We start from the raw sequence: 24,294 nt of genomic DNA, 5'->3' as shown, positions 1-24,294 counted from the left end.
CAAGGAAGTCCAGGATCACATAATAGAGCATAGAAAACTAGGTAAGCAATACAAGTAATGGATGCCTCATTCCTTTTCTCTTTTGAGCTTAGGGATGAGATGGTAGATTGGCAACAATAAGAGTAACTGGTTTTACTGAGACCAGTTGACAATCAGGTATGGTTTTTAAATTTGTAATGCAGATCCAAAATTGACTTTACCTGTGACGAGAATAGTACAGATGTTCTCTAAGTTTTGATTCCAAATTTGACACAGCTGTATTCCATTTTCTCTATCCTTTCTTCACTCTCTCTTCTTCCTTTCAGTCACCAACTCTGTCTCTGTTCCCGTTCCTCCCCCTCTACTGAGTCCCTCTCCCCTCCTTCCTCCTCATCGCTCTCCCCATTGGCACCTTTCTGAATACTTCCCTTGCTGGTACTTCAGCCTCCCCTTTAGGTTTACTCTTTTGTTCCTAGTTTGCTTTCCTGCTCTGCTTTAGATCAGATCTCCAAGTACTGCTGATTTGGTTGGGAACTGATATGATTATAAACATAATATCAAGCAATTTATGTCAGCTGTGCATTACCAAACAAACTCATTGTTTAAAATTCAAAATGAATTTCCAAGTAACCCAAGTAACTGCCAAAATGGTGGGACCTGTAGAGAAGTAATTTTGGTCTGTGTGTTAATCACAACCTCTTTTTTTGTCCTTAAACAGTTTTGGTGAAAGCCAGTAAAGTAGATTCCATAAATACTTGCTATAAATACTCGAGTCTTTCTGAATATCATGTTGTAATGATTCAGTATTTTAAAAAATGTAAACTTGCAGTTTAACTATTTTACTTATTACTGAAGTTAATTACCCTAGATCAGTCCTTGGCAATGTGACTTCATCTCTCTTTTTTTCTTAACATCTTTCTTTCAGTTCTATATATATTTTTTTATGTAATAAGATATAAGTTAGTCTAAGTACCTAGTGAGAGCTAAGATTCCTGAATAGTAGTGGATCCTACTAGATAGCTGTCAAAATACAAACAGTAGGTGATGAAATCAAAGAACATTTTAAGAATATGCTGGATGTAATTTGTTTTGAAAGAAATATATAAACTGTGTCAGGTATATAAACTTTTGTCAGTTCCATAATCTTATGGATTTTCTTCTCTTATCCAATATTTTCCTTAAAATAATTTGCAGTGTGTGCAGTGGCAGTAAGGAATTGCTTAGAGTGTCAGCAGCACTCACAACTGAAAACCAGAGGGGGTACAGCTAGAAGTCAGAAAACAGTACACAGCCTGATTCCCATGGGAAAGTCTGCAGCAAAGGTAAGCATGCCGAATAATTAAATGAAAAAATTACTTTAGTGATTAACATTTTGAATGAACTAGTTCATTTCAGCATAAGTAAATCCAGCAGAAGAGCTACAATAGTTATTTTAGTTTGGGATTAATACTGAAATATTTGTGGTTAAACATATAGTAAAGTTTTGTTTACATTAATCTTGGCTCCTTTTGCAAATATTATATCTGTGATACCTTTTCCTTCATATACATCAATTTGAATTTTATTATTTGGTGAATTAGCATGCAGTTTGGTTTTCTCCTGCATGACTGCCTTCTATACCAGCTCATTCTCTTCCACCCCTACCTCCCTCCACCAGGGCTCTAAAAAAGAAGGGAGGAAGAAGTAGACAAGGTAAACTGGGAATAGCAGTGTTATAGCCTTGTTTTTCTGCTTCTTGAAACACTGTTTTTTTAAATATCTGTGTAATGTGCGTGTATTTACATATTTTTGCTCTTCAAAGAGTCCAGTGGACATTGTAACTGGTGGTATATCTCCAGTCAGAGATCTGGACAGACTCCTACAAGACATGGATATCAGTCGACTCCGGGCAGTTGTCTTCAGGGACATAGTAAGTTACAGTATTTCTTTCAATACTTTCTTAGATGATATATATATCCTCCTTGGCCAAAAGTGTTGAATAAAAATGATATAAACCAGTTCTTGTGGTAGTGATTTTAGAGCTTTGGTGTTAAGAAATAGCCATTATTATGGAGTTAATATATCAGTGCAGTGTCACTAAGAAGAATAACACATTACATAGTAAGTTTTCAAGTGCTTTAGATGCACTCATGGAGTCCAGCGAGTTCTTAAATTTGGTTTATAAGTGGACAGTCAGAGGTAATGATCTTGAGTAATTTGTTCAAGCTAATAGTGCTAGTAAATGATAGAATTCAAACCTAGCAGTCCTCACTCCAGGGTCCATACTCTGTAATGACATGTGTATATTCTGAATGGCCTATTATTTTTCTGAATATTAGATATTTTCTCCCTCAATGGAAAATGTGATATGTATTATAAACGTGATATAAAGGTATGTGGTGAAATATTATGCACGGTGTTTTTAATATTTAAAGATGAAAAGTTTTGTTTCAGTTGATTTTGATTCATAATATGGCCAATTTTACATGTGCATGTTATAAAGAAATCTGAGGAAACATAAAGATGAAAATAAAAATCATTTGTAATCCTATTCACCAGAATTTAGAGTATTATCATTAGTTAACATTTACTGAACATTTATTGCATATTAGTTGCTGGATGATCTATTATTTTTTATATATATTTAGTGAACATTGTAAATTCAGGTTTTAATTTTTTCTTTCTGTAGTGACTTAGTCCTCTTGAGATCTTCCTAAATTTTTATACATGTATATCATGTGTTGACAATAGTAATAGTTAATAGTTATCAACTCTAGTTAATGGTTATTGAATACTTTATGTATATTTAGAATGACATTAGATGCTTTACTTGTATTACCTCATTTGATTTACACAATGCTGTTTGGAGACCAATAGCAGTATTAGGTTAAATAATCTTATCAGTACTAAGGTATGGAAATGGGCTACCTAGGGGATTTGATTCTTCAAATGCTTATCTTGACTATTAGGCTCTACTGCCTTCCTAAATATCATGCTTTTGGAGAACTGATTATTATTTTAATTAAGAAGTCATCAGCTTTTGTTTTTCCAGAGCACATTGATTCATTTTGGGGCCAAGTATTGCCCCCCCCCTTTTTTTCTTTCTGTTTCCTGAGCAGGTATTTAAGTCTGTTGCACCAGAAATTTGTATTTTCTGGATTGATCTTTAAACACATAGAATGGACTAGAACTTTTTCCCCTAAAAAAAATCCTCTAACAACTTCCATTTAAAATGAAATAAAAACTCTTCACCTTGGCTTTATATAACTTGACAGTATGGGACTTCTAATCAGTTATTCCATGTGATATTTGCATTAGAATTAGAGTGTTTTCCATGTCCCCTATGTTATATGGAAGTAATAAATAATTTTAATAATTTGTAGTTATACAGAATTATGTAGTCACTTTATATAAATTTTCAAAAAAGAACAAACTATATTCTGGAACTAAATCCAAGAGCCTCTTCTAGTATAAACAGACTTTGATGGAAAAGAAATGATCTAAGATTGAGGTTATAAAGAAATTATTATTCTAAGGTTAAGAATAATGGTTTTTAATCACTGTAATTTGAGTTCAGGTTTGATTTTTCACTTTCCATATTTCCCTAGGTAAATTAATTAACCTCTCTTGCTCCCATTCTGTTCAAATGTGTTAATGTAATTTCTGAATATATTTTAATTCTTGATTAGAAGTAAAAATAATTGTTTATATATAATGATAATTGCTATTAATCTTTTTCCCTTTTCATATTTTCATTTTTATTTAAAAAAATATTACTTGATAATAATGTGCAACTATATTCCAGAGACATTTTACAGGGTTGGAATTGGGAATGGGATCAAAAAACACTGTGGGGGGGGGACTATGGTGATGGCACACGGGTGATTTGGTGATGGGAAGCCCATGGGGATTTCAACTGAGATGGAAAAGGGCACAAAATTGGTGTAAAAATAAACATTATTATTAATTAAAAATTATTTTTTTTATTAAGGTATGTTGGTTTGTAATATTGTGTATGATTTAGGGGTATATGTTTATACCTCACATGCATGTGGTTAATCTTTTTAAGTATATTAGGACATATCTTTTCATATTGAGTTACTTTATTTAAAAAGATGAGTCAGCTTCTGTTTCATACAGCATTTTGATTAATCTTTCCTCAGGTAAATTTATTTTTTGTGTATATTGAGTTCTATAAAAGCACTATACTTAACAGTAGCATGATCTACTACTTTTTTTCCTTTTCTCTAGGAGGATAGTAAACAAGCTCAGTTTTTAGCTTTGGCAGTTGTATACTTTATCTCTGTTCTTATGGTCTCGAAGTACAGAGACATTTTGGAACCCCAAAATGAAAGACGGAGCCAGTCAGTTAAGGAAACTGGTAGTGAAAGTGGGAATTTATCAGTCCCTGGTAAGTTTTCATATTTTATTCTCTGGCATCCAATGTTGAAATAAAGTATTATTTACTTACGGTATTTTTAACTATTGATTCTGGAATTTCATTTCATTCGTGTATTAAATATGAGCATACATACATTCTAGCAACCATGTCTGAGGTTTTGATCTGTTGAAGAAATCACAACATATAAAGAAAGGCAAATAAGTCCAAAATATTATTCTAGCTTCAGCAGATTGCAAGTAATTGGGTGTTGTAAAGTATAATGTGTGTTGGCATGAGGAGCAGGAAACAAAATTGGAGTGCCCATCTAATAATTATTTATTGACTACCTACTACTTGCAAGACATAGCTGTGGGCCCAGACATGTTACATGTGACCTGTATCCATCTTTCACATATTCACACCTAATACACATCCTTGCCTTGGTGAAATTTACATTCTTGTAGGCACATATTATTAAAGAGCCTTGTACTTTATCCTAAGGATTTTGGACTTTTTCTTGTAGACCAGTGACTTTGAACCTTGTGTTGCTTGCTACCCACTGGTATGTCTTGTTCAGTTTGTAGGGTCTTTTCAAGTATTTTGTCACTATTCTTTTTTTTTTTTTTTTTAAAGATTTATTTATTTATTCATACAGAACTGGGGGACAGGCCAGAGTTGCGGAGGGTGAGAGGCTTCACCAGAGACAGAGTGGGGAGCAGAACAGGCAGATCATGGAAGTACACTGCTGAGGGGAGCAGCGGGCGGGTCAGGAGAGGTCTGCCACGCCATGTGGTCACCGCCGGGGCAGGCGGGAATCGAACTCATGCTGAAGCGGCTTTAGATTCTCAGTGCAGTGCTTTAACCCGCTGCGCCACCAGGGGAGCCTTCACTATTCTTTTTATTTTATTATACAGTCTATTTTGATTATAGCTGCATTTCCTCAGTACATTTTATAGATTATGAAGTTACTTTTGCTTCTTGGAATATATCATGTATTTCATAATTTTAAATAGTAGATTATTATTTAGAATGAATCTACCTTCTTAAAATTAATTCTAAATTTTTTTATTTGTTCTTTTCTTCTGTTTCTGGGTAAGATGTAGAAAACATGCCATTAACTCCAGCATCAGTGGAAGAATCTGAAAGCACATCACCTGCTCCTAGGAGGGACTCAGGTATTGGGGAAGAAACAGCTACAGGTTTAGGAGGCAGCATGGACACAGCAACTCACATGGCACCTCCAAGTGTCATTGCAGGCCCCGATGCCATCAGTGAGGTGTTATGCACTCTTTCTTTAGAAGTCAATAAATCTCAAGAAATAAAAAATGATGGAGAAGACGAGATAGATAATAAGTCTGGTCCGTCAGTTTCAGTTTCAAAAAATGTCAACGTGAAGGACATTCTCCGAAGCTTGGTGAATATACCACCGGATGGAGTCACGGTGGATCCTGCCCTTCTGCCGTCAGCATGTCTTGGTCCTCTTGGTGATCTGTCTGTTGAACAACCTGTGCAGTTCAGGTCTTTTGACAGGTACTGTAAATAGAATTGAATACTTATTTTTATAAAAAATAATGATTTAAAGGGTAAATGGGAATTTCACCTAAGTTCTGCTAAAATTGTGGTAAAGTACTAAAAAGGCACATTTGATCTAATTTATAAAATTACAGGGATCTTTTCGTTATGTGGTTTGCATACCATTTCAAATTTTAACACCCTGTCAGTTGTGTGTGCCAACCTTTGTGGGAACAAGATGAAAATCTTTGGATTCCCACAGATTATGTAATTTACATAGGGGTATAGAGCCTTCACAGCTTGTGGAAATACTATAGATTCTTGACTTTGATAGTTCTTCTGTCTTAAACATTTTCTTAATTTACCTGAAGATTTTCTTTATAATGAAATTTCCTGCAATTCTTCCTATAAGACATATATGTATTTGAGTTATTAACGTATGCTTTTCCAAAAATCAGTAAACTGAAAATACATTCTAACTTCAGAAAAGTTGCCCTTAAGAGAACTTTACTTTTCCTGAGTCATTTGAAAAGAGGTTGATACATTTTATCTTCTTTGTAAACTTCATTGTTTATTTTCTGCATAATCAAATACATTAGTCAAAATAAGGATAGTAACATAAACATAATATTGGTTTCTAAAAGTACTTTTCGAATTCAACTAATTGTCCAATAATGTCCTTCACAAAAGAAGTCCTTTTATTTTGTATTGTATTTTATTGTTGTCTCTCTTTTCCTTTGATTTGGAAGAACTGTTTCTCAGTGTTTCCCTGATTTTAATGGTTTTGGCACTTTAAAAGATGATAGTTTATTTTATAGATTTGTCTGATATTTCTTCATGATTATTTCCAAATCATTACATCTTTGGCTGGAAGTGGCACTATATCAAATAGTATATGGTTTTATCTCATTACAGATATATTCATTCTGATTGTTTATTAATGTGGTATTTTCTGATTTTCTTTCCTGTTAAGCTGTTCATTGTGGAGAGGTACATGATATTCTATCATTCTTATCAATCAAACACATTACAATTCTTTGATTTTGACCTTAAGAGTTTTCTGTTTTATTCTTGGCCTATAACCTCTTTGTTAATTGTTAATATTCCACTTCTTTCTGATTTGGCTGATGGAATTCCCTTCTTCAGACGTGACATATCCTCATTATAATTTCTACTTGTCTTGTTATTTCTTGTTTTCTCTGTTTTCTTTCATTTATGAGTTTTCCACTTCATACTGTATCTACTTGTGCTACTGTGGGTTAGCACATTAGCTGTCCCAGTTGGTAAAGTTGTCAATGGTAGGTAAGATGCTCCAAAAGTAGAGTTAATGCATAATTTTAATGGAGAACATTTGTGCCATCTTGTCCTCTCTACCTGTGTTGAAGCTTGGTCAGTGTCCTGGAGTAACGAGTTTGACAGTCTAAAATCCATGTGAGTAACTATAATATGACATTATAGATACAACGACTGCTGGGTTTAAACTTTTTTTTTAATTGATTTTATAATATAGGAGTTAAAATATTGACTTTAGGAGCCAGAAAAAACTGAGTTTGAATTATGTTCTATCACTTTTTTGGGAATTTGAACGTATTACTTTATCTCCCTGACCCCCAGTATCCTTATCGTTAAATTGATAACATATATCGTCATTAAAGAGAATAATATGTATGATGTGAAAAGATATTGAATCTATATTAGTTTCTTTAAGCTCTGACATAAAGGAATTACTCCATCAGTGGAAACTTTGCTATTATAAACTTTCATACCATATCATACAATATCATCATATATCATATCATTTCATATCATATCATAATGAGACATTCAGTCACTGCTGCTCTGTTAGGTCATCATAGGTATATATAGGCATTAAATATTTGGAGTATGTTTCACAGGTAATAGGATTATATTCAATGTATATTCAAAGTATATACATAAAACTAACAAATCAATAAAATGACCAATCTGCTAGAAGTAATTGTAAATGAGAGCAATGTAGTTCCTGTAAGAACAGAAATGTTGACATATAATTATGTAAAGATGGCTTATATTAATAATGATGGAAATGTGAAAGTATTTATACCAATTAAATTAGCACGGCTTTAAGACATGCTATCTAGTGTTAAAGAAGAGGTGAAGAAACATTTTTATATTGCTTTTGAGAGGGCATATTGGTACAACTTATCAGTATAAATACAGTTTAAAACATAGTTAATCATACTGCTAGAATTTATACAGAAGATCCACAAAAATTTTAAATGTTCTAGACCGTGTAATTTTATAGTTTAGTTAATGCCATCATAGCTAATGTCTGTTGAGCATTTACTTTTTGAGGGTATATTTTAAATGTATGTTTTAGATAGATAGTTGGGAAGTAAATAAGTAGTAAGAGAAATACAGACAGCTAGAAGGAAAAGCAAAAATAAATATCCATCAGCCTCAAAGCAAAAAATGAAAACAGAAAACCAAAAATAAAAATATTTGTCTTACTTTATACATGAATAAACTGAAGAACAGGGAAATTATGTAGGTTGCTTATGCTCTTAGGCTAACAAGCTGTGGAGCTAGGACTTGAGCCTTAACCTCTGACTCTGCATCATTTCTGTTTGTGTGCCATGTAGCTTTAATTGCCAATCTATGAGGGACTGGTTAGTGTGCTATTTTTTATGAATACAATAAAGATTATTCTGCCATTAAACAGAGAAAAACCAGAGTACTTCTTATTGTTCTATAAAATAATAGTTAAGATACATTATAACACATACAAAAACACTATGCAATATAGCTTGGAATTTATGATTTTCAAAAAAATAGATATGTTCATGAATGCTTCAAAAATCACATGTCAAACTTTTTATAACTATTTTAAATGTGAGAAGAGATATAAATGATACCTTTGGCATTCAGTTTTTATAATTTGTTTAAATTTGTATGGATCTTACATTAAATACTCAGAAATACTTGAATACATTTTAAAATTTTAAATCTTACTAACTTAGTCAAAGAAAGATGTTTCCCTTAAAGTTTTAGATTTCCTGGATTTTATCATTTGCTGCTTTTGAAAAAGTATAGAAGTTAAATCTAGATCCTATCTCCAGTGAGTAGCTTATTAACTTAATTTGGGACACTGCTTAGATAATACATTTGAAAGGGTTTATTGAACTGGAAAAAAAGGGGAACTTTTGGTGATTGCATCTTTTAAGATGTTTGGAACTTATGTTTCTTTTATGCTTTTGACATAGTTGTCTGATGGCATGTAAACTGCTGTGGTTTCCCCCTTTTTCTTAGTTTTACAAATGGTGTCTCTTAACTATCTTTAAGCTGCCATAGACCACTGGAGTATCTTTGGGAATTTCAAGGCATCCCTCTGATCATGCATTTATCTCTGGAATGTTATGTCAGAAATCACAACTCTCCTCATATCTTAAGAATTATCAACTTCCAAGCAATAGCTGGAAAGTTTAGAGTAACAGCTACATGAGTGGAACCTTGCTGAAAGGCTGCCAGGTTGTGGGCCTTTGTGGATGGCAAGGTGTTGGTGTTCATTCCCATGTCAAAATTCTTGCTGTTATCTAATTTGAAGATCCTCTCTGGTGATTAGTGGATGCAAGGGATTTATCTTGATTAAGTTCAAGGGCTTGTCTGATTTTTCTGATAGATCCTTTGGGACTAAAATGCTAGACTTAAAATGCTCTTTTCTTCTTTAGCAAACTATTTGCATGTTTAAAAAAATGCTCTTATGACAGAGTTGGTAGTATTTGAAACTGATGTAACTGTCCAGTGGAACTTCTGAACTTTAGTGATCTGGAATACATTGTTCTCTTTGTTATTAAAAAATTAAAAGAAATTTTAAAAAAGGTCCCCTAGTTCATGTTAGAATAATGTGAACAGTATTTTCACTTTCTATTTGTGTAACCTTAGGAAAGTAACTTCTTTGTTTTCCATATAATGGGGATGATAATATTTAATACTTACTTCATTGGTTGTTATAAATTGTGTCCTCATCATAGTGCTTCATGAATACTAAGTATTCATTAATGTAAAGGGTTCCTGAAGATTTTAACTCAACAGGTACAATTTTGTACTTTAAATATTTAAGTTTTAATTGAAATTTTGGAGAAATAGCCTGAATATCTAAAAGACATATTTTTATCCCACTTTTTTTTATGTAAAGTGCTTTTTGTTAATATTGGTGACAGATATTTAAAGGTTAGGCAATTATTTGTCACTTAAATACTGACAAAGGTTTTAGTTTCTCTTAAGTAGGGATTCTAGCTGGAGCCTGAGAATGATTCCAGAAATATCCCTAGCACCTGGGCTCTAAGGGCTTTGTCAAATGTATGCTGTGTTTTCCAAGGCATTTTATATAAGTGTGAAATGCTTAGTCTTTGTATGTTCAGTCTTGAAGTAGTAGTAAGTGTGATCTAAACATTTCTAGATCTAAACTGTAGGCCATGCTTCACTAATTTACACTTACATAATGATAAATATATATAGAGAGAGAGACAGAGAAAGAGAGGGAGAGAGAAAGATTGATTTATACTTACATAAATGATAAATTTGGTAGCTGTTCTTTTACATGGACACTTCAAGAGTTGGTATAATGATAGTTATCTTGGAATATGTCTTTTACTTAATGTCCTTTTAATTGGATCATCATTATTTTGATTTTGCTTTGTTTTTAATGTGACCCAGAGCTAAAGCTTTATTATGTTATTTCCTCAGAAATTATTTCACTTATTGAATTTGGAAAGTGATTATTTTTATTTCTCTCTTATATATTAAGTACACACCTGGGATAAAGGACGTAAATTTTCAGATTTGTAAGCCACTATATTTTTGTTTTTACTAGTAATGCATAATTTGAATTCTTGGAAATCTTTATTGCCACTGCTTATAGATGATTAAAACATACAGAATTGTGTTTAAATGTTTCTAATATTGTACTGATGGTTGCATAATTCTGTGATCTTACTAATAACTATTTGTACATTTTAAGTGAGTGAATTGTATGGTGTGTGAATATCTCAAAAGTTTTAATAACAGATCATTATGAAGAAATAGTTCAAAATTGTAACTGAATTAGACAAATTGGAATTTTGCTATTTACTTTGTCAAGTTATTTTACCTTCTGAACTTTTGTGTTTCCCCCACTCTCAACTCTTGTATTTCTGTCTTTTTCTTTTCCCCTACTTCCACTTTAACATTTAACCTCAGAGCTGTCAGGATGTTTATTAATGATATTGGATTTTGAGTGCTTTATTTTATTGAATAGCCTGCTAAGTAAATAGTCCAAATACCTGTATTTATTGTTTTGACTTATGTCGCTGTACACAGTTCTCTCAGATTCCCTCCATTTTAGTGAAAATGTCTGTATTTCATCCATTCTTATGAGTACATAATATTCCGTGAGGTATGTCTATACTGCATATCCTTGATTTGTTGATGGACATTTATCTGCTTTTATGTCCTAGCTATTGTAAATAATAGTGCTGTGAACTTTGTGAAACATAGGTGTTTCTGTGTTGATGTTTCATATTCTTTGAATACATGCCCAAGAATGGAATTGCTAGGTTGTATGTTACTTTCCTTCTTAGTTTTTTTTTTTCTTTCTTTTTAAGATATAGTTTACTTATACATACAGAACTGGGGCTCAGGCACAGGTGTGGTGAGAGGATTCACTAGAGAGAAAGTGGGGAGCAGAACAGGCAGATCAACTGAGGGGAGCAATGGGTGTGTCAGGAGAGGTCTGCTGCGCCATGTGGATCTAATTCATGCTGAAGTGGCTTTAGCTTCTTAGTGCTGTGCTTTAACTTACTGTGCCACCAGGGAGGGACCCCTTCTTAGTTTTTTTTAAGGTAAATCCAGATTGGTTTCCATAATGGTTACATCAGTTTACCTTCCCAACCAATAGTGTAATAGAGTTCCTTTTTCCCCCACATGTTTTTCATCACTTCTTATTGGGGATCTTTTTAATATATGCTATTCTTGGGGTGTGGGGTGGTATATCATTGCAGTTTTATTTTACTTTTTAAAGATTTATTTTTTTATGCATACAAAACTGGAGGATAGGCCAGAGGTGCAGAGACAGAGTGGGGAGCAGAATAGGTAGATTGATGAAATACACTGCTGAAGGGAACAGTGCACGGGTCAGGAGAGATCTGCTGTGCCATGTGGGTCACCTTCCTGGGCAGGGATTGAACTTAAGTTGAAACAGCTGCAGACAGCTTTATAATGCTGCGCTTTAACCCGTTGTGCCACCAGGAAGAGACCTATCATTGTACTTCTCTTAGAAGTGATATAAAATTTTTATGTATTTTAGCCATCTGGATATCCTCTTGGGTGAGTTGTCTGTTTACGTCTGCTGCTGTTGTCTTTAACCTTGTCATTTTGAATGAATACTGATATGTGTGTTGTGGAATATGTGTAGTACATTTTTTTCTGTTCTCTTTTAAAGTTTTGTTATGGAAATAATCAAACACATAGCAGAACTGAAAGAATTGTGCAGTGACACAACCATAAATTCACCACTAATCTTCTCAGTCAGTTTAGTGGTGACTTCATCATCCAGTCCTCTATCCACTATCAATCTTATGTTTGTGATGCATTTCAAAGTAAGTTGAATCAGATTAATTTCTTTGAATTAGTTAATGTCATTCTAAAATAATTCAATATGCAGCTCTCTAGCTGGAGACTGATACAGTTTTTAAAGCTAAATTGTACATGCAAGGAAGGGCACAAACCTTAATTGAACAATTTGATGACTTTTTACAAACTCATGCACCAAATTTCCCACCAAGATATCAGTCTTGAAAATTACCTTCTGGGGCCTTCCCTGGTGGTACAGCAGGTTAAAACGTGGCACTAGGAAGCTAGCTGCAGCCCCTTCAGTGAGAGTTTGATCCCAGACCCGGAAGTGACTCACATGGTGCAGCAGCCCTCTCCTGACCCCCTGCTGCTCCCCTCAGCAGTGTACTTCATCAGTCTGCCTGTTCTGCTCCCCACTGTTTCTGGTGAGTCCGCTCACCACCCCACAACTCTGGCCTGTACACGCCAGTTCTATATACATAAATAAAATCAATCTTAAAAAAAAAGTTACTTCCTACTCCTTCTTAGCTAAAGCCTGCCCCATCCCTGAGAGGTAATTACTGTTGTGATTTTTTTTTCTTTTTGGCTACCAAAGATACTTTGGTCTATTACAGAACTCTATGTGAAAGGAAATGCAAATTTTTGTTCTTTTTTGTAAGGCATCCTTCACTCATTAGTGCTTTTTTGATTCATTCATATTTATCAATAGTTTTTTTTAAATACTGCTATAGTCTTAATTTCCTGCTTAAAATATCTAGACCATTTCTATTTTGTGTCTGTTATAAATAAGACTCTCAACAGTATTTACATACCTTTTGTGAACATAAGTTAATCTTAGGGGAAGGCCTTAGTGGTAGACTTGTTGGCATACAACTTCCTTACATGCCTTACATTCCAGTCATAGAGAAAGCAGTTTTACTTTCTTAAAAACTATTTTCTATTGCTCTGGTCAGTACACTGACCTGTTATCTGAGTAAACCAGATCTTGCTAGTTCTTTTTTTGGTGAACAAATGTGAAAATAAATTCTCCAATTTCTCCTGTACTCCTTCCCCGCAAATAGATTGCTATATAATAATGGGTAACTAGAGATTTTTTTTAAAAGCCATATGCTTGTAAATTTCTGCTTAAAATTGGAAATAAACAAATGAAATTTATTTTGTTTTCTGAATGTGCTGCCAGCACACATGTATGTACTCTCACACAGACACACATACCCACACACACATGTGTGCACAGAGGTCATATCTACTCCCCTTCAAGTCAGTAATCTTCCTCTGATATAAGCTGCTGTGATTTAAGCTCACCATTTTGGATTGAGGGCTCAGGTGGCTGTTGCTTCTATTTTTTAGTGTATAGTTAACATTGGCAGTCACCCTTATAATGATGTGACACCAGCTACCCCCAAGTACGTTGAATAAACCATGCCTAGCACAAGGGAACTTGATTTAATTGGCAACAGTGTTTGTGGTCGCCTGATAATCACTGAAGTAAAACAACCTATTTCTCTCTGTGTTCTCTTTTTGATATAACAACGAAAGTAAAATGTTATTTTTAAAGTACTGGAATTACATCGTTTCCACCTTTGAATGCAGTTATTGGGTTCAAGCTTCTGAGTAACTTTATTTAGAAACTGAATACTTTAAAGCTGTTAAGGGAATACTTGAAGCTTGCAGTTACAATATTGTCAACAAAAGATGTGATTAAATAAATTGAATGTTGAAGACTTTAGGCTTATGGTTAATACCAGGTAATTAAAAGTAAGCACTGCTGTGGGAGTGCATTATATATCTGCTGTCCTCTTTACCTCATTAACTGGGTTTTTACATGTTTATGGAGCTAACTTCAATTAAAAATGATTTTAAAGTTATACCTAATAAGGCCTTTTAGTTACTATTTTGGTATAAAGAATTGCACCTTAATTAAAATTGGTATATCATAAATACTCATGTTTGAATAATATATAAGATAAAAAAACATTGGTTATTTGATATACTTGTATTATTTATACCTGTGCATTATTTCTTTTATATAATATTACAAATGATAGTTTTTGGGCTTAAAAATGGTATTGTGTACATATAAAAATGATATCTGCCTTTTTTTTTATCTTACAAGTTTTCTAAGGTTTATAATCTGAAATTAGGAGTCTTTCAAAATCTTTGCAGAACCATGTTGAGTTATGTGTTTCAATTTAGAGGCTAAAAATAGTTTTTCCATGTAAGTGCCAAGTTATTTTATATATACTTTTGGTTATATTTTATTTAAATCGTATAATTAGAAATGTTTCTGGATTTTAAAATTGCTTTATAATAAAAATGTTTAAATGGTAAAGCATTCAATAACCATAAAACCTTGTCTTGATTCTACTATCATTTAAAGGCTGATAAGTACCAGTGGCTTTGAAGAGATTTCTTTTTGACAAAATATTGTAACTTGTACAATATTTTGTACAAGAAAATTAGAAAAAGAAAATTAGAAAAGTTAGTTTCCAGCTTTATTTTGAAATTCTTCTAATGAACTTGAGTGCTTTTTTATATTTTAAAATTTATTGTTTTGTTTACTTTAGAAGTGTCATCATTGCAACAAAAAAACCAACAGTCTTACCTTCTGCTTCTACTGCAAGTGTACCTGCTGCAAGTGTACCCACGAATGCAGTCAGTGTGGTTTCTTCAGTAGATTCTGCCCAAACCTCAGATGTGGGAGGAGAATCACCTGGTGAGTTAGATGTCCAGATTTCATAAAAAAGGGTTTTTTAGCTCCATTTCAGCAAAATTTTCTGAATAAAATTGAATTAACATCAAATTAAATAAAGGATTTTGTTATTTTTTCTACTTAAAAGTACTGTGAGTACTCTGATGCTCTGGCTGAGTGTATGAATACATGAATGACATCAGAATGTTTCCTTTCCCTTGTGCACATCTGTGCGTATAGATAGTAGTTTATATAAGAAAGTTTTGGTGACATTTGATCTCTTAATCTGGTTATCAGTTATTAAATGTTTATGTAGTATCCAGTATTTTTTTTTCTTTTGCATATTATTGTGAGAGACTCAGAATGCTGCCCTGAAGTATAAGGTAATTTTAGCAGTAGTCATTTAATAACTTTAGCAGCAATTTGTTTTTTCCCCACCTTTTATTATTTCTCTTAAATAGTAAAGGCTTCTTGGTACTTGTATATAGGTACAAGATTGTAAATCGTAGCTGTTATCTGGAAGTTTAGTGATAACAGGTAAACTTGAAGGCCTGTAATATTAAAATAAGTAAGTTAGAATGAAGGCAGTATTAATTTCTAGCAGTAGTATTTTTTCCAAATGTACCATTTTATTAAATGATAATGTGCCAAGAAGGACTTCATTCCTGTTACTCTAAATGAGTTTAATGAAACATAAAAAGAATTTTGAAGGAATGACTAGGTGGATTTTATTAAAATGAAAATAATTTATTCCCTTTACCTTTTGGGATCTCTTAGGTCTCTGCTGTTTTACCTTTCTTTGAAAAACTTTGTCCTGGAATTTTGCTTCTGATGTGATGTTTATACTACCCAGTTGTCAGGGACATACTTATTTTTCCTTTCTTTGAACAAGAAACAAAGGCTATGACAGTATAATTCCTTTGTCTACCCTGTTTTTTCCTTCACTGTTGTTTTTTCATTTGTATGAACAAAAATATTTTTAATATGTAATTAGTTCCTTAAAAATTTCATTGTGTTCAGTAATAAGAGGAAAAAAAGCTCATGGTCGGTTAAATGAAAAAAATTCTGTTTTACTTAATAATAATTATGTGAAATACATGCCTTTTATCTGTGCAAAAAGCAAGAAATGTAGTTACTCGATTATCTTTCTGTGGTTGAACAACTCTCAGCCTTCATTTTCAGAGTTTAATTTTAGTATCCTTTCAACAAATTTATCAGTGATAGATATCTTTACACTGAGGAAAAATACTAAAAAAAAAAGAAAATGGAAATCCAAAGCTGCTTCTTACTAATATTTTTAAATTAATAAACCTTATTCAGATATTTTTAGATTATGTAACCTTAGTTTTGGGTTATAGAAAAATTGAGTGGAAACACAAAACTATGTATCTTGAAATACTTTGGGGCCCATGTTACAGTATTTCATTCTTGTTTTTAAGCTAGAAAGTAAGTGTATTGTTTCTCTTTATTGGAACAATGTTTGATGCTTCTATTTTTACTTTGGAGGAGACAGTTTGATAATGTATTTTGGACTACATATGCAAATTTATGCTTACCACACCCATCTAATGCCCTTTAAAAAAATAAACTGTGGTTTTTGTACAATAGTCCTTACTGTAAGAAGGTAGAAGTTACTTACATCAATGCCATTTTTAAAATTCAGTATAATATATCCACTATTCCCAGAGCAAATGTTATTTCAGAGGCTCATAGTAGGAGTGAAATATTTTAATCTTATTTTGAATGTATTGTTCTTTAATTTCATTTGATGAGACAAAATAAATAGAATCCTCTCAGTGATTTTCAACATATTTTTCAAAGTTTAGGTTAAGAGATCTTCAGGAGAGATAAGAAACAAAAGACTTAGATAAGTAGGCAGTATTTGAAATAAAACTGCAGTAAATTTTTTTCTGAAGTGATTTTCCCCCCAGTAAATTCATTATAATATGAAGCAGTCATGTATAGACTAGCCATACATAGAAGAACAGGATAATTTATTAGATTGAAGACTATGGAATATATTAGCAAACCCTATAAAACTTTGTATCTAATTGATAATGTACTTTTTCTCCCTATTAAATTTTGTACAATTTGTGGTGGTGGTGCTTTTCAAAAGTTCCCGGGTTTATCAATTTTGGATTGGAGTTTTAAATCTTTCCTCTCCTCTCTATTTCTCCTTATCTTTATTATTTGAATTATTTATTTCTTTTAAGGTTATACCAAATCATCTTTATGGTGATGGCCATTGTCTTTATCATTTGTTTGGTTTCCATGCCTGACTCTTCTATTCCTTTCCCTCTTTTACTGGGCTTATATGTTAATTTTAGTTTATTCTTTTCCATTCCTTTCCTTACTGCCTTGAACATCATCACTGCTTCTTGCTCAAGCAGGACTTAAGAAAAATGGTTTGTGGATGAATTGATTGTTGTAATTACATACTGAGCTAGACAGTTTATTCTTGCATATTTGAGCAAGCTCGGTATTAATTTTGTATTCTTTTCTAAATATGAAAGTTTAGTTAACATCTGTCCCTGAATACTTTGAAATTATGTGCTTGGGATCACTTCATTTCTGAATTTTATCAGAATCAAAGACAAAGAATAACTGTTTATATTCAGTATTGAATTATTGGGTTAATAAAAATTTATGCTCACCAGTATGTGTTAACATTAGCAAAAATAGATATTTCCTTAGAAGAAACAATGTGAATATGAAGAATATGAGATTGTGGCAGAGAAATTTAAAGTGGAAATTTTGATGTTAAAAGGAGATTCTGAATTTCATATTTGGCACAACTAAAGAGAAACAAAGATTAGATGGATTCTAATTACAGAAAAAGAATTAGAGCTTATCAACTTGATGTGAGGTGAAAGATTCTTTTGTAAAAATATTATGAACAACAATTTACTAGTTAGTGAAAAAACGAAGCATTCAGACATTTACATTGTAAATGTATTCTTTATTAAAATTCAAATTAGCATACAATTAACAGATTTCAGATTTTAGCTTAAATATTCTTACTGAGCATGTATAGCATTGTATTTGCAAAAATAAATCTAACAATAATAATAGCAAATTTTCCTTAATGCATGATAAAAAGTATTTGCCATTGAACAAGGTAGGTGTACTTTCAATGAAAATTTAAAGAAAAAGAAGTTTTTAATGAACATGAAAATCTAGACATTCTTTTTTCAAATCATGTTTATTGAGATGGTTTGCATTATATTTGCTTTGACAGTTACAGTTTTAAACCTCTAATAATGTGTGCCATAAATCTAGAAATTTAAAAGTTACCCATCAGCAAATGTTAAATGCTTAGAATACCTTATACTTTCTTCATGTTAAGATGCCATTCCTCTTTTTTTTTTTTTTTCAAATAGGTTACAGTTTTTTCCTACCATGATTCAAGGCATCAATGACTAAATCAAAGTGGAAGTTAGGACAATAATGAAGCTAAATGCACAATTATTCAGTAATTAATGTGAGATTTTTTTGCTAATTTGCCAAACTGTAGAATTACACTATTAGTAGAATAGAATGTTAGGTTATATTCTTTTCACCAGTCACCCATACATGTTAGTAATTAATGTTTGTTTTTAATGTTGAAGGAAGATACTTAATTATTTGCTTTTATGAGACTTGATACATGAGAATTATTAATTCAGTAAAAGTTTTTTATTTAGTCAGGCATTTTTACTGGATATGTAGACTCTCTTTCTCTGACCTAATCCAGAATGGATAGGAAGAGAGTGAAGGAGGAAGGGAGACAAAGTGAGGAAAATTTTAAAAATACAGTGTTAATTAAAAATTGGCATTTGTTTTAATGATATTTTATTGCATAACACATTATTTATTAGACCTTTAGGGCCTTGAGTAAACAACTGACTATTCCCTGGGTAGATACTAGCAGATGATCTATATGCATTTTCTTTTGATTGTCTGGAAAACTGTCAGTTTGAAGGAGTCTGTTTATCAGTGCAAGGATAAGGAAAAGATAAGTCACTATCATTCCACATGTTGGAAGTAGTTTCTGTGTTTACATATACAGGACATCTATTGAAAGTATTTACTATTAAATGATTTTAGAACAGTAAATTTGTCATAAATTCATGATTTTTGTCTAAGTTGAAAAAATGCAGAATGTGTTTGGAAACTATATATTCTCTGCCAAGAATGAGGGACAACTAGTTATGAAATTATTTGTTTTATTTAGAGCCACCAAGTATCCTTGCTTTCTCATTTTTTTCATGTGTATTTCAGCTTGTTACAATTAGAATCCATTGAACATTAAGTCATATTTTTGTATCAATAGTGTGGAAAGCTCCATATACATGTTTTCTTGAGATTTATTACTTTCAAGTAGGTGGGACATTATGTATATTCTTTTTTAACCAACTTTAGAAAAGTTCCTAAAAAACTCTTTCTCTTAGAGAAAATCTCTGACTTTCTTATTATAAATTAAGAAGCTCTTTGAAAGCTACCACCAATTACAAAATAAAATTCATACATTTAGTTACTGGTAATATCAGTGACCCAACATGGTTCAGTGATCACATTGCTACCAAGGCTTTAGAAAATCTAGTCCTTATTAACTTGGCATGATGAAGCTGTTGAGTTTGTGAAGTACTTGGTGAATGTTGCACAGGAATAGAAGGATTGTGCTTGCCTCTCAGAAATGCAGATACTGAAGAGTGAACACTTCTTTCAACTTCAACTCGTTTGCCCTCAAGTTAACTTGAAATTTGAAAAATACAAAAGTGAATTTTTGGGGGGTGGATGAGATGTGAGCTGATACATCACATTATATTATATTAAAAACTATCACTATAAATATGTACTTTAACTTCATTTTAAAATTAAGTCTGAGTTATAGAGATGATGTTCAGTTTGTTAGGTTTTGTAAGTATCGGTATTTCTCTCTCATTGAGCAGGACAGGGAAGACATGAAAATCAGAAATAAACATCCCAGGAAAAAGAAAGTTAACTTTGATTATCAAATGTGTTGTGGCATAGTGATTCACTAGGATTAAGGTCATCTTTTAGTAGGATTATGCTTACTCTCCAGAGGTATGCTCAATAATTATTGGGAGGTTAATTGTAAAAGATTGCTACAGAGACCTAGCCTCAAAGGAACCAAGCTTATGGGGAATCAAATTTTAAAGATTTTGAATCCTTCATTGGCTACGCTCTAATCAGAACTATGATTTTTGGTCAAGTGCTTTACCTAAAAATCAAAGCATTTTTCAGTTTAAAAAAAGTTTCCCCATATATATTTATTGCCATTTGGTGTTGAATAGGAGAAATTGTCACCCCAATTTAGTGAGTCAGAATTTACTTTCATTACTTCTTCAACTTAGGGATGGAAGGACTGCTTGACATTACAATTCAAACTTATCTGAGATTTGTATGTTAAGTGTTCAAGAAAACCTTTTTCTTGTATTTTAATGTTACCCAAACTATAGGTTTAGAAATGCATTATCATGTGTTTTGTTGACTTGGCTATTAAAGATAATTCTTTTTGCTTGAACTCTTATATTTCAAAACAAAATTCCTATAAATTGTTATTTTTCTTATAGGTGGAAGATCATCGAATGCAAAATTGCCCTCAGTTCCAACATTTGGCTCAGTTCCACAAGACCAAATTTCAAATATGAGGTATTTAAGCTACTAATTTGAATATTTGTTACTATTTCCTTTTGATGACTTTTAAACTGTCTAGGCACATTTCTCTCTCTCCCCCTTCCGCCTTATTTGTTCCACTCCTCTCCTCCCCCTCCTTTATTTTTTTGGTTTGTTTCTTAAAAAAAAAAGTCACATATATATTATATATATGTGTATATATGCACACACATACACACAGAATTTTAAACTGAGATATAGAAAGTTCATGAGGAGTAGCTATTGAATAAACATTGTAAGCATAACATTTAACTACTGATTATCAGAAATTTATGGCTCACGTTTATGAGATTGTAAATTTGTAGTTTGGAATTTGCTGTCCCTTTACTACAGAAATGCTGAAATATTAAATAATAGCTAGTCAGTGCCATATCATAATGAATTGTAATTTTTTAATTGTCATTTAACTTGTCTAGTTGGGAATGTGTATTTCAGATTATAATTTGCAATGTTGTAAATATTTTCCAAGCTATAGACACTTGGGTGCTGCAAATATAGTCTTAAAGCTGTAAGTTCATTTGCTGATAAGAGGATCCATAATATAAATAGTGAGGAATAGTATTAAGAGTCGTACCAGGGAAAATATGGTTATTGATGGAAGAAATTGACAGAAGTTTATCAATTAATAGTTGCAGTTTATCAATTAATAGTTTATTGGCTTTGTGGATGGAGAATACCCCTTGTGTAAATGGTTGGTAAGTGGTGTTTGTTTTGTTTTTTTTTTTTTTTTAAGATTTATTTATTTATTCGTACAGAACTGGGGTACAGGCCAGAGATGCAGAGGGTGAGAGGATTCACCAGAGACAGAGCGGGAAGCAGAACAGGCAGATCGACGAAATACACTGCTGAGGGGAGCAGCGGGCGGGTCAGGAGAGGTCTGCCTCGCCATGTGGTCGCCTCCGGGGCAGGCGGGAATCGAACTCATGCGGAAGTGGCTTTAGTGTCTTAGTGCAGTGCTTTAACCCGCTGCGCCACCAGGGAGGGCCCTTGTTTTGTTTTTAAAAAATTTTTTATAAAGATTTATTTTTTTATGCATGTAAGAACTGGGGTATAGGCCAGAGGTGTGGGGTGTGGGAGGGGTTGGGGGTGGGATGAGAGGATTCACCAGAGACAGAATGTGAAGCAGAGTAAGTGGATTCACTGAAATACACTGCTTGAGAGGAGCAGTGGTTGAGACAGTAGAGGTTTGCTGCACCATATGTGGCCAGTATCACACTCAGGCTACAGCGGTGATAGCACTGTGCTGAGACTCAACACCTAGGCCCCAGGGAGGCCCAGTAAGTAGTGTTTATAGATAGAAACTAATGCTATGTATGTCTTTGAAATTCTTGAAATGAAGGGTCTTTTTTTTTTGACCCATTAAATAGTGTGTGTGTGCGCGCGCACATACATATATATATACACACACATAATATTTAATCATAAAAACATCATAAAAACGTCTAAGTTGACATCATTGTCAATGTACTAATAATGTATATAATGCATTTAAGAAGGTTTGATCCACACTCTCTCTTTACAGCAGTCAATCTTACAAACCAATCTTATTTTAAAATAAAGAAAACAAACCCCAAAAGTTGTTCATATTGGATTGGAATGAAACTTAAAAACTTCAGTAGAAAACAGGTTCTTTCAGTTTATAAACATTTACTGAGTCCATATTTAGTACTGCAACTGAGAACTTAGAAATTAATACAGTTATTGGGCCCTCCCTGGTGGTGCAGCAGGTTGGGTGGGAAGCAGCACAGTGAAGCTGGCCATTGCTGCTTTAGTGTAAGTTCCATCACAGGCCCGAACGTGATCCATGTGGTGCAGCAGACTTCTCTTGTCTTGCCTGCTCCTCCCCTCAGCAGTGTAACCACCACCCCTGCACCTTTGGCCTGTACCCCGGTTCTGTGTGCATAAATAAAAAAAGAATGAATACAGTTCTTGAACTCAAGGTGTTGATGGGTCAATAGTGAAAAGAAATTTGCTAAGGACTTTATAGAGTTTGTTTAGATTATAATGGGGCAAATTATTTGCCAAATGCAAAATAATTAAGTGCTCTTAATTGCCATTTAGGCAATTAAATCATTCCATTTAGTCTTAGAATGATTTTTAATCATGTTTGGGCTGGGAATGATGCAGATAGAACGAATGCAAAAGAGTATGTCAGGCAGAAGTAATGTACGTAGTAATAGGGAGTCTTTAGGTCATTGCTAATTTTTCACTTCTTTGGAAATTCAGGTTTCATTTTCAAACTCAGAAATTGATAAATTCTAATGATTAGCAACTTAATATCTTTTCATTAGTATTACAGAGAGGCTTGAACATGCCTTGGAAAAGGCAGCTCCTCTTCTTCGAGAGATTTTTGTTGATTTTGCACCTTTTCTTTCCCGGACACTTTTGGGTAGTCATGGACAAGAACTCCTTATAGAAGGGACAAGTAAGTGATTTTTCATTATTTCTTATTTTACATATATGCTTAAATTTCAAGGTTAAAAGTAATATGGATAGCAGAGGTACATGGAGTATCATCAGGTGTTTTCAACTTCTGACAAGGTTTTTCACACCTAGACTAGTCAGTCTATCTTCTGAAATCTGTTATCTATCCTTTGTTTTAATTGATTTAAGAATTTTTTTTGTTGATTGAATGTAACAGAAAATAATGTATTGCACATATTAAAATTAGAATAAAAACTGGATGGAAAGACTAATGTTCATAGTAATTAATTGGAGCACTTAGTTGGGATGTTAACTTGACTTAAGCTCCATATAAACAAAGTGTATTTCCACATATTAAGAAAATGAGGAATGAAATTTAACTCTACCAGTAGAATTTTCATTTACAAGTAATTAGAAATAACAACATTATTGTACTGTAGCTTGAGATTTTATCAAAGTAGAAAGCTTACAGAAGTAGGTTGCTAAGTGGATTGGAAATCATACTTTTCATGGAATGGATGAGGAATAATAATATTTATCATTTACATGGTATAGTTACCATGTAATAAGTGTCTCCAAATGTTAGAGTAATTCAACCTAGTGAAAGTAGACAGTTCTAATCAGTTCTATAAAGGACAGCTTTTCAACAATATTAGGTAGACTTAAAAGCTTAACAGTCTAACTTCAGACTATCAGTCTTCATCTGGATAGCTAGACTTTGTTAAAGGAGAAGCTAGAGGACTTAGTAGTATTATTTCCATTAAAAGTGTGTGTTTGCTGAATCTGTCTTGTCTGTGTCCATGGTTGGTACTTTGGAATAAGACACATTTTCCTAAAGTTGAATAATCAAGGGGAAGCACAATTATCTGTACTATAGTCTCTTAAAAATACTTCAGCTTCAGTTATCACAATCTTTTTTTGTGTGATACACTACATTTTCTCCTAAGCTTTTTTTTAATGCTGTGATAATTTATAAACTATATTTCATTTTATTGCTATAAAATGGTTGTGGTAATTACAGCCTTTCAGTAAGCAAGACATCATTGCTTTTTTTTTTTTT

The 24,294-nt window shown here is 32.8% G+C and overlaps 1 protein-coding gene across 2 annotated transcripts in view; it reads left to right on the top strand.

Moving 5' to 3' along the window:
* LRBA (LPS-responsive vesicle trafficking, beach and anchor containing) overlaps positions 1-24,294 on the top strand; it is a 497,077-nt gene that overhangs the window by 99,906 nt on the left and 372,877 nt on the right. Inside the window, exons 26-32 of one of the 2 annotated variants that reach the window (XM_004685322.2) lie at positions 1,174-1,301; positions 1,781-1,888; positions 4,210-4,369; positions 5,443-5,869; positions 15,007-15,155; positions 20,708-20,786; positions 23,102-23,235. In XM_004685322.2, the coding sequence (XP_004685379.1) occupies positions 1,174-1,301; positions 1,781-1,888; positions 4,210-4,369; positions 5,443-5,869; positions 15,007-15,155; positions 20,708-20,786; positions 23,102-23,235 (1,185 nt within the window). Of the gene's footprint in view, positions 1-1,173; positions 1,302-1,780; positions 1,889-4,209; positions 4,370-5,436; positions 5,870-15,006; positions 15,156-20,707; positions 20,787-23,101; positions 23,236-24,294 lie in introns of both variants that reach the window. The other variant, XM_012726881.1, reaches the window with a different exon arrangement.

The sequence above is a fragment of the Condylura cristata genome, unplaced genomic scaffold (genome assembly GCF_000260355.1).
Source record: "Condylura cristata isolate star-nosed mole 26May11 unplaced genomic scaffold, ConCri1.0 scaffold00018, whole genome shotgun sequence".
NCBI classification, from domain to species: domain Eukaryota; kingdom Metazoa; phylum Chordata; class Mammalia; order Eulipotyphla; family Talpidae; genus Condylura; species Condylura cristata.
Note: the sequence above shows the minus strand (reverse complement) of the source record. Positions and strands in the feature narration are given on the sequence as shown.